This window comes from Bos mutus, chromosome 18, assembly GCF_027580195.1.
Source record: "Bos mutus isolate GX-2022 chromosome 18, NWIPB_WYAK_1.1, whole genome shotgun sequence".
NCBI classification, from domain to species: Eukaryota; Metazoa; Chordata; class Mammalia; order Artiodactyla; family Bovidae; genus Bos; species Bos mutus.
Genome location: NC_091634.1, coordinates 14,254,167 through 14,268,703, shown reverse-complemented (window position 1 = coordinate 14,268,703; position 14,537 = coordinate 14,254,167). Strand labels below are relative to the sequence as shown.

Genomic DNA, 14,537 nt, shown 5'->3' with positions numbered 1-14,537 from the left:
GGAATAATGGTGTCGTCACCCAGGGCGCCCAGGCGGGAGCAGCCTGGGTTGGAGTTGATGGGGAAGGGGTCTTTGAAGGGACCAGCTCTTAGGGCCGCCCCTGGGGCCTGGGCCCCGGCACCCCCGCCATAGCCCTTCCTGACTGGTCCCGCCCCTCAGTCACTGGGAGGGTCGGCTTCTGTGAATAACCAAGGCCTCCACCTTCCTGCCTGCCACAGGCTAGGGATCTAGAGCCCACAGAGTGGAATGTTGTTTTCCTTTTCCGGCTTTGCTCCGTTTCCCAGCCACGCACCACCCCAGCCAGGACCCCCGCCTCTGGCCTCTGGCGGCCCCTGGGGCTGACCGTCTACCAGCCCCTTGAGGCCGTTCTCAGAGAGAGGAAGTGGCCTCGTCTTAATCCCATTTCCCACAGCCTTGGCCTTTCCGGTGACCATGGGGGATGGAGGGGCCGAGGGGCTGGCCAAGCCCACTGGAGTTGCCCAGGGTCATGGATTCGGCTCCGAGGGTCCTTCTCCCAGGACTCCTGCTGTGGCCTGGGGAGCCCGTGCATCTCCGTGAGCGCCCGTCCCCACCCCCGCTGGGGCAGTTTAACCCTTGTCATTCACTTACAGACATCGTGAACACGGCCCGGCCCGACGAGAAGGCCATAATGACCTATGTGTCCAGCTTCTACCATGCCTTTTCGGGAGCGCAGAAGGTACCGGGCAGGGCCAGGCAGGCCCACCTCGCCGCCACCGCCCAATGCCGCTGCTGCCTCTCTCCTCCCGCACTCACCTCATTTCTCTTGCAGACGGCAGTGGCCTCTCTCCAACTGGAAGCCATCCCCCCGGCTCCTTGGCATCACCGCCCGTTTAGCCTCTCCCTGCTCGTAGTATCTCTCGAGCGCCTCAGAGCTCACCCCCCTCCTTCAGTGCAATACATACAGTCAGTGACCGAGTCAGGCAGGGCCCCTGCCCTCATGGAGCTTACAGCCTAGTAGGCAAGACAGACAACAAGCAGGTCCACAGAGAAAGTAATGTACATGAGAGGAGTAGGAGAGAGCACAGACAGCGTGGTGGGAGGCACTGGGATCCTCACTGGCGGGGAGAGGGCGATGAGCAGGAGCTGCGGAGTGTTCCAGATAGAGGGGGGAGCAAGTGCAAAGGCCCTGAGGCATCAATGGCGGGGCTTATCCAAGGAATGGCTGGGGAGCAGAGGAAGGTGAGGTCAGAGAAGGTGACAGAGACCTTCTGGGGAGACATTGTAGTCCTGGAGTTTGGGTTTCATTCTGAGACCCCAGGAGATGATTAGGGGTTTGTGCTCAGGTGGTAGGTGGTCACACAGGACATGGATCCTGCGTATGTTTTCAGAAAGATCAAATAATGCAAGCAAGATCCCCCCAGCCCCAACCAAGGCTCCCGCTGTGTCCCAAACCCAGGTCTGGTTAGGAAAGGAATCTGTCCCTCTCAGATGTCGCCCCCTTCCCCTCTGCAAAACTTTGGCAAGACGTGCCCACGCAGGCTGGAGCCGGGGTCTGGCTTCCAGTCCAGAGCCAGCGCTATCCTTCCCGCATGAGCCTCAGGCCCGGCCTCAGCCGCCCTTCCTGCATCTTTCACTCTCTCCTGCCTCTCTCTCTCTCTCTCTGCGCAGATATTGTAGGCACTCTGAGGCCAGATGAGAAAGCCATCATGACTTACGTGTCCTGCTTCTACCACGCTTTCTCAGGGGCTCAAAAGGTGAGCTGGGGGCGGGAGCACCTTCACTGCTGTGGCCGGAGACTCACCCTTGCCAACCCCCGACCCCCACCACCATCCCACCATCCCAGTGTCCGGGCTGAGGACTGACCCAGCCTGGAAGGTTCTTGTGACCCTGAGCCTCCATGGCCATCACCCAGCCAGCACTGGTCCAGGGCTGAGACGCCACAGACAGTCCCACGAGTCCCTCCATGGATACAGCCCACCCTGTGAAGTGGCGGCTGGTCCCAGTTTTCTCTAGATAAGGCAGTCGAGTCCCAGTATCACCTCAGAGAGCGGGGCGCAGCTGGGGCCTGTGCACCTGCTCTCAGCTGTCCCCCTCTTTCCCTGATCCATGCCAGGCCACCCGCCTGCCACACTGGCCATGTCCCCACTGGGAATGCTGGCTCTCCTGCCCTGCTCTGCGGCTCCTTCCCCCAGCAAACACCCCAGGACAGGCCTGTCTCTGATTCCAGGGGCCCAGGTCACAGGGCCCCTGCCCCCAGCAGCCCCACCACCGCAAGCAGGGAGTCAGAAGTGTCTGTTCCCTGGGGTGGCCCTCCCCGAGCCCAGCTGACCTCTCACCAGAGCTGCCCCTGCTGCCTGGAGGCCTGGACACCTCTGTCTCCTCCTCCTGCCTCCTGCATGCCTGGTTTTGGCCTGCAGTGTATTCCCAGCAATTTGATTCTGTGTCCCGGTTAGCAGTTGGGCAGAGAGCAGACCAAGAGATGAGCTGGTTATTGAGCAGTAACTCGTGCTTCCCAGGTGGTGCTAAGAACCGCCTGTCAGTGCAGGAGACGTAAGAGACGTGGGTTCAGTCCCTGGGTCGAGAAGATGCCCTGGAGGAGGACACGGCAACCCACTCCAGTATTCTTGCCTAGAGAATCCCTGGCGGGCTACAGTCCGTGGTGTCACACAGAGTTGGACACAGCTGAAGCAACGTAGCCCGCCCGCAGCTGCGTGCTAGGACCTCCAGACACTCCATGTGCACGGGCTGTCAGCAGCCCATGCCCACGCCGGGAGTGGCGGGCCCCGGTATCCCCACTTACAAGAAGGGGACACAAGTCACGGGATGGGGACTTTGCTGCCTGCCTCAGAACCCCAGGTCCAGCAAGGCCTTCCTGCGGGCAGTCTGCCAGGGGTCCCTGCTCTGTCGCCGCTCAGCAGTGTGACCTCAGAGAAGGCCCTCACCTCCCTTCTCCCACATGTATAATGGGGAGCAGACCAGCGCCCTCCTCAGGATCGTCTGAGGGTGAAATGAGCAGGCCAAGGGCTCAGGACAGTGTCTGGCCCCATGAGCGCCCCGCACACGGCCTGGCAGTGGGAGCAGCCTCCCCAGCACGTGGCTGGAGTATGTGTTTGATGTGTTCTCCTGGTGGTGGGGAGACTGGGGGTGCCTTTGGCACAGGCAGGGAGGTGGAGGGGACCCCTCACCCTAGAGGGAAAACGGGGTGGGGTGGGAGATTCTTGGCCGCAAACCCCCACTGATGGCACGTTTGCTGTGGGCCTCCCTGCTCCACGGGCCCCTTGCCAGCCTCGCTGCTGCCACACTGCCCTGAAGGGCGTGTCTTCTCTCTGCCCAGACTGCCCTCTGGTGCTTATAGCAGGACTCCAGTGGGGGACCAGAGGCCTGGAGGCTCTGTGGGAGGGCATGCCGGCCGGAAAGCCCAGGTCAGAGCATTTGGGAGGTTTTTTTGGTGTTCTTTACTCCTAGGAGTTTGGGATCTTAGTTCCCAGAGCAGCGCCCTCTGCAGTGGAAGCAGGGAGTCCTAACCACTGGACACCAGGGAAGCCCCAACATCTGGGAGTTTTTGAGGGAGCTGGGCCTCTCTCTTTAGGGAGGAAATAAAGGCCAGCCTCTGGGGAGCTGTGGGTCACCAGGGACATGCAGCATACAGGCCTCTCCAGCTTCCTCCAGCCTGTTTACTTCTCAGGAGAGCCCCGTAATGCTTGTGTTATTGCCACCGTCTTTTCCCCAGAGGCTCCATCAGGCCCCTTAAAAGAGTGCTCTCAGGGTTTTGTTTCATTTCATGAATGCAGGGCAGCCCTAGTCCTTGCCCCATGTATGCCCGTCCTCTCCTGCTGGTTTATTTCTTTCTACTCACGAAAGCATCTGCTCTTTGTCCTTTGCTCGCTCATTCATTCATCAGCTCTGAGTCCCTCAGACATGCCAAGCCCCAAGCCGGGTGCCAGGAATTCAGCCTTGAAACAAAACACTCCTGCCCATCAGCCCGCACCTTCGCGGGGCCTGCCTGGCAGGGTGGAGCTGAACTTGGGGGACCGGTCTGGTCGTCTCTCCAGGCTGGGGGTCAGGGACTTCCCTGCAGGCTCCGACCTGGGCTCTGCTTCCTGCGCTCACTCAGGGCTGGGTGTTCGCTGGCCAAGGCCTTCGCAAGCCTCCCCTCTGGGGCTTGTCGGCGAGTGTCCTGCAGCATGCAGCAGGTGTGCGTGTGCGTGTGTGTGTGTACACACCAGCCGCAGCTGGCCCCCCACTCCCCTCCCCACCTGTGTGTGGAGGGGAGAGGCGGGCGTCAGCAGGGCTGGAGCCATCCCCAAGCCTCTCTGTTTTCCTTCCCCACCGCTCTGTAGACCCTCCTCACTATTTCTGTTCCTGTTCTGTTGCCGTTTTCAACTCTTCTTCTTGGAGGCTTTCTGTGCTTCCTGAAAGGTACCTGGTCTCTGTGTGCCATCCCTCACCCTCCTCCTCCTGTCCTTGCATTCCCCGCCCCCCACCCCCCCAGCAAGACCCACCCTGTAGTTCGGGGCAGAGACTAGTCACTGTTGGCGCCGCGCCCCGCTCTCAGGAGCCCCGGCTCCCCTCCACCCTGTGGATCAGGACCTCTGCCCACCCAGCCAGCGGCAGCCTTCTCTAGGGGGGATAGGAAAGGGGCCAGGCGTGCTCTGCCCATGCACCCACCACCAGCCTGCTCTGGGGGACACCGGCACCCCCTCCTCTGCCCACGCCCCACGGCTCCCTGGTGCAGCCTCCCTTCCCAGCCAAGGGGCGGGTCCTTCCAGGGTTCAGCTGCGTGGAGGACCCTACTCAGCCTCACTCAGGCCTCCTCTCTGTGGGCCTCTGAGTCCATTTCCCCCACATTAGGGTACTCCCCACCCCGCTTCAACACTTCCAGGGTCCAAGCGGAGAGAGCACACAGGCCTGGCTCCCTGAGCAGGGGCCTTAGCAGTCAGCTTCAAGGACCCCAGCAAGGCCTGTCAGGACTCAGCCGTTCAGGGCACCCTCTTGCTGGCTCTGTGCTTCCTCTCCTCCCCGCCTCGGGGCCTTCTGTGTGGGCCACAGACGTGCCAGCTTTCAGGGGACCTGCCTGTCAGGAGGGAGGGTCAGCAGCCCCCAGGCAGCCCTGACTGTGTGCGCTTTCCCCCCCAACCCCGTCCCCCGACCCAGGCTGAGACCGCTGCCAACCGGATCTGCAAGGTGCTGGCCGTCAACCAGGAGAACGAGCACCTGATGGAAGATTATGAGAGGCTGGCCAGCGACGTGAGTGACCCCTCACCCCCGCCCTCCCCCGGTGGCCCCGCCAGAGCTGAGGGATCGGACCCCTCTCATTACCCTTGGCCCAAGTCCCTGTGACACCTGCAGAGCAGAGAGCAAGGATGGCAGCAAGACCTTCTAGAGAAGGTCACAGGGCTACAGAGCGGAGTTTGACCACATCAGTGCTTGTGGTTTCAAGGACTGAGGGTCAGAGTGATGTGTCACCGAGCTTATTGGCTCCTGGCACCCCAAGCCTGCCTTCCTACAGAGATACCTAGGGACAGGGTTTTTCCCACTTCATTAGAATCAGGTGGGGAGCTTTTTATTTTATTTTTTAAAAATCCGTTGGGCACGCCATGCAAAAAAATATTAGTTCCCTGACCCAGGGATCAAACCCACACCCCCTAGAGTGGAAGCACAGAGTCTTAACCAGTGGATCACCAGGGAAGTCCCTTTATTTTAAAAAAAATTTTAAAGGAGCTTTTTTAAAAGTTCCCACCCCTATGCAAAAATTCCTGTCCCCATGTCCCGCACACAGAAGCCTGATTTGGTAGGATAGAGAGACACCCGAGATCCGATACAGCGACAGACAGGATGGCTGTCTGTCACGGCAGGTCCCCTGTGAGGAGGGAACTCCTGTTACCCTCTTGGCATCTATGCTGCCCAGGAGGAGCCGTTTGACTGCTCTTCTAGATCAGTGTTCCCCAGACTCTGAGATTTCACAGACCAGGAATATTTGGGAAATATTTCCAGGCCCCCTATAGTGGCCAGCTTTTTCTTTTGCAAAGTTAAGGATACTTTAAACAAGAGAAAGCTACCACCTGGTACCACCATCGCTGCCAACACCAAGGAAAGGTTAAGGGGCTGTGTCCAGAGTCCCAGCCTTGCCCAACAGAGGGCAGGCGGTGCCAGGCACCCAGTAGTGAACACCATGGAGGCCTTGGGCCTCGGTTTTCTTATCCTGTCTGCGGCTGGCACGTCTGCCTGCATGGTGACTGGTCTTACTCTCCTGGGATTGTTCTGGGATGTCCAGTTTGTTTGCTCGTTTGTACCCAGTCTTCACTCCATCAAAGACACGAGTGGCTCGTAAAAGTACAGGTCACTTTCTTTTTTCAATTGTACTGTCTAGTTTCTTGTGCCCAGGCCCTGCGCCTGGCACCAACCACCCCAGAGTGAGCCAGGCGTGTGGCCAGCCCTGCCTTGGGGCGCTTACAGTTGGTGAACGGGAAGCAGCAAGGTTCTCAAATAGTGTTGCGTATGGCGACAGTGGATTTTTGTGCGGGCCTGATGGGGGCGGTGCGCCCACAGGGATGTCTAAATTGAGGCCATCCTGCTTAGAGGAGGGAGGAAGACCAAGAGCAAAGGCAGAAGCAGAAAGTAGCCAGAGAACAGCACTGTGATTCCAGCAGGAGTGATATTCCCAGAATCCCTGGCCATGGGATGCCCATGGGGAATCATGGAGAAGTCAGGCTGGACAGCAGGGGTGATCCCCCGAGATGGGGTCCTCGAAGATCCAGGTCCCATGTCCATGAGCTGGAGGCAGCCCTGTCACCTGTCGGCGGGTCCCCTGCAAAGGTCACCCCGACTTTTCGTGGGCCCACAGCTCCTGGAGTGGATCCGGCGCACCATCCCCTGGCTGGAGGACCGCGTGCCGCAGAAAACCATCCAGGAGATGCAGCAGAAGCTGGAGGACTTCCGCGACTACCGGCGGGTCCACAAGCCGCCGAAGGTGCAGGAGAAGTGCCAGCTGGAGATCAACTTCAACACGCTGCAGACCAAGCTGCGCCTCAGCAACCGGCCTGCCTTCATGCCCTCCGAGGGCAAGATGGTGTCGGTGAGTGCCGGGGCCCAGGAGGCCTACGGAGCCACAGAGGCCCCGTGAGGGGTGGAGGGGCAGCTCCAGGCCACCCCCAGGCGTATTGTCTGGCCTGCACAGTCTTTCTGAACTAGAACGCACAGATCCGGGTACAAGGCGCCGTGGGGCATACACTTGACACTTGACTGTTTCGTTTCCCCGCATCACTCCCTGGAGTTTTACTCTCATCCCAAGACCACACCATAGTTTGGAGTCATTTGAATTTGGACCTTCATTTAGCTGGGACTCCCAGACCTCCAAGTGCTTGAGATCCCTTTCCAGGAGAGGGTGATAGTCACTGCACAGGCACCTTTTGACTCCCATAGCACCATGGGGGCATTCATTCATTCCTTGTCACTCATTCGTTTAATCGGAAAGTGTAGACTGCACCTGCCTCGTGTGGGGCCCTGTGCAGGCGTGCAGGTACAGCAGAGCAGGGTGACGTGTGACCCCGGCCCATTTCTCTGCCTTCTGTGAGCATCCCTCGGGAGGCACTGCCCCGCTGGGTGCCCCAGCCCCCCATGTAGCCCTGCCCTCTCCTGCCTCCACAGGACATCAACAACGGCTGGCAGCACCTGGAGCAGGCCGAGAAGGGCTACGAGGAGTGGCTGCTGAACGAGATCCGCCGGCTGGAGCGGCTCGACCACCTGGCAGAGAAGTTCCGGCAGAAGGCCTCCATCCACGAGGCCTGGACCGATGGTACAGCCCTCCCCACTCCCGCCCTCCTTTCCTGGCTCTCAGACACACGCACGTGCTCACAATACACGCAGACACTTGCACACACAGAGCCCCTGCTGCCTGTGTAGGGTTTGTCTCTTTCTTAGGCTCCCTTTTTTGCTGCCTCGGAACACACGTGTCACAAATGACGCTTTGGGTGCATCCAGTCCTGGGCAGCAAGGAACAGCTTGGGGCCAGGTCTCCCCAGGCTGCTCTGGCCTGGATATCACTCACAGGTGGGCCCCTTCCTGGGTCATCTGAGAATGCAGCCCTGGGTTGGTTGTTTAGGGACGTGACCCCCAGGCCTGCCCGTCTGCCCTGAGGACAGCACCCCTCCAGGCCAGTGGGGCCGGGGGCAGGCTCGCCCTGCTCCGGCAGCCTGGGTTCACACAGCCTGCCTTCCGTCCCCCTCACCCTTTGAGACCATGAACCTCACGCTGAAGAGTCTGTCCTGGCCAGCCTGGGATCCAAAGCACGGTCCTTAGACCAGGCCACAGAGCCACCTCCTGGCCCTGCTGCCCAACTTGCAGGTGCCGCTCACTGACCAGCCTTCGGTGTGGCCCCCCATGGGAGCTCTTTCTCACCTCTGCCCCATCCCGTGCCTCCCCCTGGGGGGCTTGCCCTCCATGGGATGCCTTCTCCCAGAAGGGCTGCGGTGACTCCAGTTTTTCGGCAGCTCCACAGCTGCCTGTTCTCTTGGCTCGGGCTGCGGGATTCCATCACGTCCTGGCCCTCAGCTGGGACCCACACCAGGCTGAGATCCCAGATCCCAAGGGCCTGAGAGCCTTCAGGAAACGGCCAGCGCCTGGGAACGCGGAGGGCCTTCCACGGGGCTCCCACCCTCCCACTCTGGCCGCCTCCTTCCCGCTCTGTTTTGCTCTCCTGCCACCACTCTGCTGAACTGGCTTCATGCTTCCTTGTATTGCTCAGTGTGGTTCTTCCTCCCACCCTCCTGGTCCCCCACGAGATCCTCACTGAGCCCCCGGGGGCTCCTCCAGCACCCCCCCGACCCCCGCCACCCAGCTATTTGGTGTGCATGCTTGCATACTCAGTTGCTTCAGTTGTTCCAACTCTTTGCAGCCCCATGGGCTGTAGCCTACCAGTCTCCTCTGTCCATGGGATTCTCCAGGCAAGAATACTGGAATGGGTTGTCACGCTCTCCTCCAGGGGATCTTCCCGACCCAGGCATCAAACCTGGGTCTTCTGCATTTCCCGCATTGACCAGCAGGTTCTTTAATACTAGCACCACCTGGGAAGCCCTTTGGCAGGCAGCCCCAACCCTGGCCAGTTGCTAAGACCCACCCAGAGGCGCCCACATGGAGCCTGCCCACCTCTGCCGGCACGTGGACACGAGGCTCTGTGGGCTGTGCTGACTGGGGCCCATGTCATCCATGTTCCTGGCCGCTGCCCAGCAAATGCCCTCCTCACAGGAGCTCCTGAGGATCCTGGCCCTCCTGTGCCAGGGGAGGGATGCAGAGCAGGGGGAGCTGGAAGGCCAGGCGAGGACCACAAAGTCCGTGCTGGGAGGCAGGTGCCTCCCTCTGCCTCGCAGAAGCCACGCTCGTGGGTTCTGCCCCTCAGACCTGAGGGGAGGGGCATTGACGTGTAGTTCATTTGTTGGTTCTTCATTCACTCAGTCAACAAACATCTCTCGAGCCCCTTCGCTGTGCTCAGCAGTTTCCCAGGTGGGGAAAGGTTCCTGCCCAGGGAGCTCAGAGACCAGCCAGTTTGGCCATTTCTCTCGTCAGAGGTCCCTTGTCGTTTAAGTGGGTTTTAGAGCACCCATGTCCCCCACTTGGACTGAACCATCTGCCGTTATCCGTGTCATCTCTCTCCATTATCCTTCTTTGGTCTCTGAAGACCATCCCTGTGTGTTTGCCTCCTGGGGGCCTCTTGTCAGCCCTTCAGCCTCTCTCCTGGGACTCCAAGAGGCCTGGAAGAGGGTCTCCTGAGGCCCAGCGGAGGAGGGGTGATGGGCCCTCAGAGCTGCTTCCCTGGAACCTGGCCGGCCTTCACCTGAAGGCGTTTAGAAGTGGGTCCAGGCTTCAGCCAGGGCCCAGCCGCTCCATCGGCCTCCACATGCCCTGGCCCCGCCTCCCCTCAGGCACTCTGGCATCCAGCCCTCCCCCTCGCGTCGGCCCGGAGCCACTGGGAAGGGCTATCCATTCTCATTCCCGAGACCTGAAGCCTCCATCCTCTGAACCACCAATTACACACCACAGGGCAGACCGGCCCCGCTGTACCCCTGGGATCGGGTGGAGCAGGCTCCTTACCTGTGTGTGCAGCGGGGGCAGAGGGCAGATTGAGCTGCCGCCACCCTGTAACCCCCTCACCATCCACTGCAGCCTGCAGGAGTGTGTGAGCCTCCACGTGGAGGCTCCTCACAGGGTCTCAGATTGTCTGGGGAGAAAGCAAAAATGAGCACCCCCCTCCCTCCCCCCTCCTTCGGCCTGGCTGCCCCTTGGCCCAGGTCCCAGGCAGCCCTGGCCGCGGCCCCCTCCTCCCCCTTCTTCCCCCTGGCAGCTCCCTTGCGGCAGCTCTGCTGAGGCAGAGAAGTGGTAACCTGCTATTTCTGGTTCCCATCCTTGGGAGAAAGCGATCTGGAGAAGGGAATTGCAAGCTTGCCTTTGTGGTTGGGCCCACTGCCCCGGGGCTGGGGCGGCAGGGCCCCATGGAGTCAGGCTCCCAGGCCGCACCACCCTCTGCCCGCTGGTTCGGGCTCCATCCCTGGGACGGCTGCGGTGGGGTGGGCCTGGCTGGTGCCCACACTTTTCGAGATCACCTCACTGGGGCTTTAGCCAAGGGCTGGCATTGGCCCCATTTTACAGAAGAAGGAGCAGGCCAGGAGAGACTGCCTGCTTGGCTGCACTCGGCAGGCAGCTATTGGGATTTTCTGGTGCCAGCTGAGGAGGGTTTGGTCTCTGAGTATGCACTCTGGGGATAGCCCGAGGTTGCTTTAGAGGTTAGGGGTCCCAGCATCTCCCCCTCAGTTCTTTGCGGTACTGAGTGTGCAGGGCTCCTCGCCTGAGCTTCTGTCCCAGGGTGTATAATTAGCCAGGCTCCGGGCCTAATAACAGTGTTCCTTCCTTCCTTCAAAGGGCCTGACATGGGCCCTGCCTCACTGCACACAGAAAGCCCTTAGGGTAGCATGGAGCAGATGTGTGATAGGACTCCCTCCCTGAGGGGGCGTGGCGCCCAAGGGCCAGGGAGCAGGCATAGGGGTCAGGATCCCGGAAGAGCCCCAAGTCAGACTTCCCCTCCCCTCTGCACCCCGCCACCCCCCTGGCACTGCTGAGGCCCAGTTAGGCCCTCTGCAGGTGGGTGTTGATGTTTCCAGCCTTGGTAGCACTGTCCAGATTCTTACATTCTACCAATAAAGGACTTCCCAGGTGGCGTAGTGGTTAAGAACCCACCTGCCAATGCAGGAGACGTTGAGATGTGGGTTTGATCTTTGGGTTAGAAAGACCCCCTGGAGGAGGAAATGGCCACCTACTCTAGTGTTCTTGCCTGGAGAACCCCATGGACAGAGGAGCCTGGTGTTCTGCAGTCCATAGGGTCATAAAGAATCGGACACGATTGAGCGACTTGGCATGCACCAATAAAAGACACTAAGTCTAGAATACAGAGCCTGAGTTGGGATATCTGACTCACGCCCACCAACCCCACAGTGTCTCCCAGCCCCATCCAGGAGGTGTTATAGCTTAGAAATACCTTCAAAGGAGCAAGGGAAAAGGTTCCCGGGGTTTCCGGCTTTCATGGCAGCATCCTCGCTAAGGCAGGGCATGGGGTCTGTACCCCACTCCCCTCCCTCTGGTTGGACACCCCCTCTGGATGCCCGCGATGCTGTTGACCAAGCACCCCTGCCCTCCGCCCCACCTCAGGGAAGGAGGCCATGCTGAAGCACCGGGACTATGAGACGGCCACCCTGTCGGACATCAAGGCCCTCATCCGCAAGCACGAAGCCTTCGAGAGCGACCTGGCCGCCCACCAGGACCGCGTGGAGCAGATTGCTGCCATCGCCCAGGAGCTCAAGTATGTGTGGGCTCACGGTCCCCCATCATCTGCTTCCCTGCCAGCGCCTGGTCCAGAGCGGTGGTGGGGCAGTGGTGGAGGGGTTCCCCTGGTCCTTTCCACCCTCACCCCTTCCTTTCCCATGCCAGGAAGGAGCCTTACGGGGTGATGCCTTTTGTCCGCCTGTCTTAACCCCAGATGAGACCCATAGTGGGATCTACGTTCCCCAGCAGAAGGGAGGTCTCTGGCCCCCTGAGGTGGTGGGCGGCCTAACCTCCACGGCCCCCACCCGTGGCTCCCCAAGGGAGTTGGGCTGCACAGAGAGCCCATTGTTCGGCCCGGCCTCTTCCCTCTGCTGCTCAGAATACACTTATTGTAAGAGCTTCCAGGCAGCCGGTTCTCTGCCCTCCCCGCCCCACCCCAGTCAGATAAACTCGTGCACACAATTAGTACACTGAGTCTCCAGCACAGTGAAAGGGAGCCTTATTCCCCCATCGGAGCGGCCAGCAGCAGGCAAGGCCCAGGGAGCGGGAGGCCCCAGCCATTACTTCATGGAAAATCCAAAGGCCCTGGAGGGGCGGCAGGGCTCCCAAAATAGCCGTCTGCTCAAAAATAGGATCCTTGGCTGGAGTTGGCCTTTCGACAGACACCTCCCACCCTGTCACAGTCATCCCCGAAGTTCTGCCTGTTCCTCCAAGGCGGGGGCCCAGCGGCGAGGCCTGGAGGAGCCCCACACCGGGCAGGGCTGTCTCCCTGACTCACTCCCTCCGCACTGCCCAGCTGCTCTGGGGCTCCCCATGTGCTCGCCCAGGGGCAGAAGTACTAGCAGGCACAGTCCTGGGTACACGCACCCTCACTGGGCACTGTTGGGGGTCCTGCAGCTCCTCTAGGATCAAGCTCCCTGTACCTGGCACGTCCAGGCCAAGGAGAGTGAGGTCACGGATACAGACGCCCACCATCTGCAGGGGTTGTGGGGGTGGGACAGGCGAGCCCCTGGACGCTGGTTGGCAACAGACTTGCAGTCAGCGCTAGGCCAGCCCACTGCTCGGGCACTGGGAATGGCCATGTGAAACCCATCGCCCTGAGCCAGGGAGCTGACGGTCCCCCAGGCAACTCTCTGGACAGTTGCCCTGGAGGAAGGGGGGAGGGTTGTATGGGGTGCCGTCCGTTCCCCTACGGATGAGTCAGAGGCCAAGGGCCGCCTGGGCTGAGCCTGGATGGGCAGACCGGCTGGGCATCGATTGATAATAATGACGAAAGCTCAGAGCACTCAGGGCCCTCCATGTGCCAGCTCGTCAGTCCCGTTGATCGTCTGTTACAGAGCTGGACTGAGGCACCCTGAGGCCAAGGGGCCTGCCCCTGATCACACAGCTAGGGAGTGAGTGAGATGCGAGTGGAACCCAGGCCGGCCCAGCCCCTGCGTGGAACGCTGCCTGGCTGCTTCTCCAGCCCTTGCCTGCTCCCCTGGCCTCTGTATCCTGCCTGACCGTCTGGTCACCCTAGACCTGTGCACCGACTAGGAGCCTCCTGCTGGGAGTGCCCAAGTGTGACCCCAGGAGGCAGGAGGCCTGGGGCTCAGGAGTGGGGTCGGGGGGCAAGAGCTATGGTATCAGCTCAGTGTTCCCAACCTCAGTCAAGGCAACAGTAATACCCATTCTCTGATCAGCTTGTTTGTTTGTTTTTTTTCTTGAATATATTCTTAGTTGCTTAGCATGAGATTGCAGGCTAGTCACACACTTTTTTCCTAATACCCATAAAAACATATCCTTTATTAACTTCCTGCTTTTACCCACTGGGCTCCAAGGACTGCTCTCAGCACTTGACACGTGTTAAGTAACTTGGTGTCCTCACAACCCCACCCCCATCTCACAGATGAGAAAACCGAGGGATCCAGAGGGAATTCACTTGCCCAGGGTCACACAGGTTCAAAATCAGGAGCTGGAATTCACGCCTAGGGAACTTGGCTCCAGAGCCTTGTCCTCTAACCAGCATGCCCTGCTAGACTTTGTTTAAATGGAAAAAGCAAGTCCAGGGGACTTCCCTGGGGGTCTACTGGTCAGGACTCTGTGCTTCCACTGCCGCGGGTTTGGGTTTGACTGCTGGTCGGGGAACTCAGATCCCACAAGCCACATGGCACAGCCCAAAAAACAATCCAGATAAGGCGTGGTTGAGGGTCACAGTCTGGGAGCCCTGCGTCAGCGGCTCTTGACAGGAAGCTCTGTTGTCCTCTCCCCGCCAACCCCCTCGCCAGTTCCTCCTGCCTCAGCCCAGAGGGGTGGTGTCCCCCAGCACCAGGGCCTGGGACACGTGTGGGTGGGCGGGTCCGGCAATCCCTGCCCGCACCGGGTCTCACCATCCTCTGCCCGGTCCACAGCGAGCTGGATTACTACGACTCCCACAACGTCAACACGCGCTGCCAGAAGATCTGTGACCAGTGGGACGCCCTTGGCTCTCTGACCCACAGTCGCAGGGAAGCCCTGGAGGTGAGCGGTGGCGGGGGTTGGGGTGGGTGCCCTCAGAGCTTCCCAGATCCCTGCCCACCATGCACAGCCCCTGCTGGCCCACTGACCTCCCTCCTCTGTCCTTGTCGCACCAGAAAACGGAGAAGCAGCTAGAGACCATCGACCAGCTGCACCTGGAGTACGCCAAGCGGGCGGCCCCCTTCAACAACTGGATGGAGAGCGCCATGGAGGACCTCCAGGACATGTTCATTGTCCACACCATCGAGGAAATCGAGGTCCGCCCCCGGCCC

General features: G+C 60.3%; 1 protein-coding gene across 2 annotated transcripts in view; it reads left to right on the top strand.

Moving 5' to 3' along the window:
* Positions 1-14,537, top strand: part of ACTN4 (actinin alpha 4) — a 73,862-nt gene that overhangs the window by 53,264 nt on the left and 6,061 nt on the right. For both annotated transcript variants that reach the window (XM_070387769.1, XM_005910148.3), the window contains exons 8-14: positions 612-697; positions 5,116-5,208; positions 6,806-7,036; positions 7,609-7,756; positions 11,656-11,806; positions 14,160-14,268; positions 14,382-14,522. In XM_070387769.1, the coding sequence (XP_070243870.1) occupies positions 612-697; positions 5,116-5,208; positions 6,806-7,036; positions 7,609-7,756; positions 11,656-11,806; positions 14,160-14,268; positions 14,382-14,522 (959 nt within the window). The remainder of the gene's footprint in view (positions 1-611; positions 698-5,115; positions 5,209-6,805; positions 7,037-7,608; positions 7,757-11,655; positions 11,807-14,159; positions 14,269-14,381; positions 14,523-14,537) is intronic.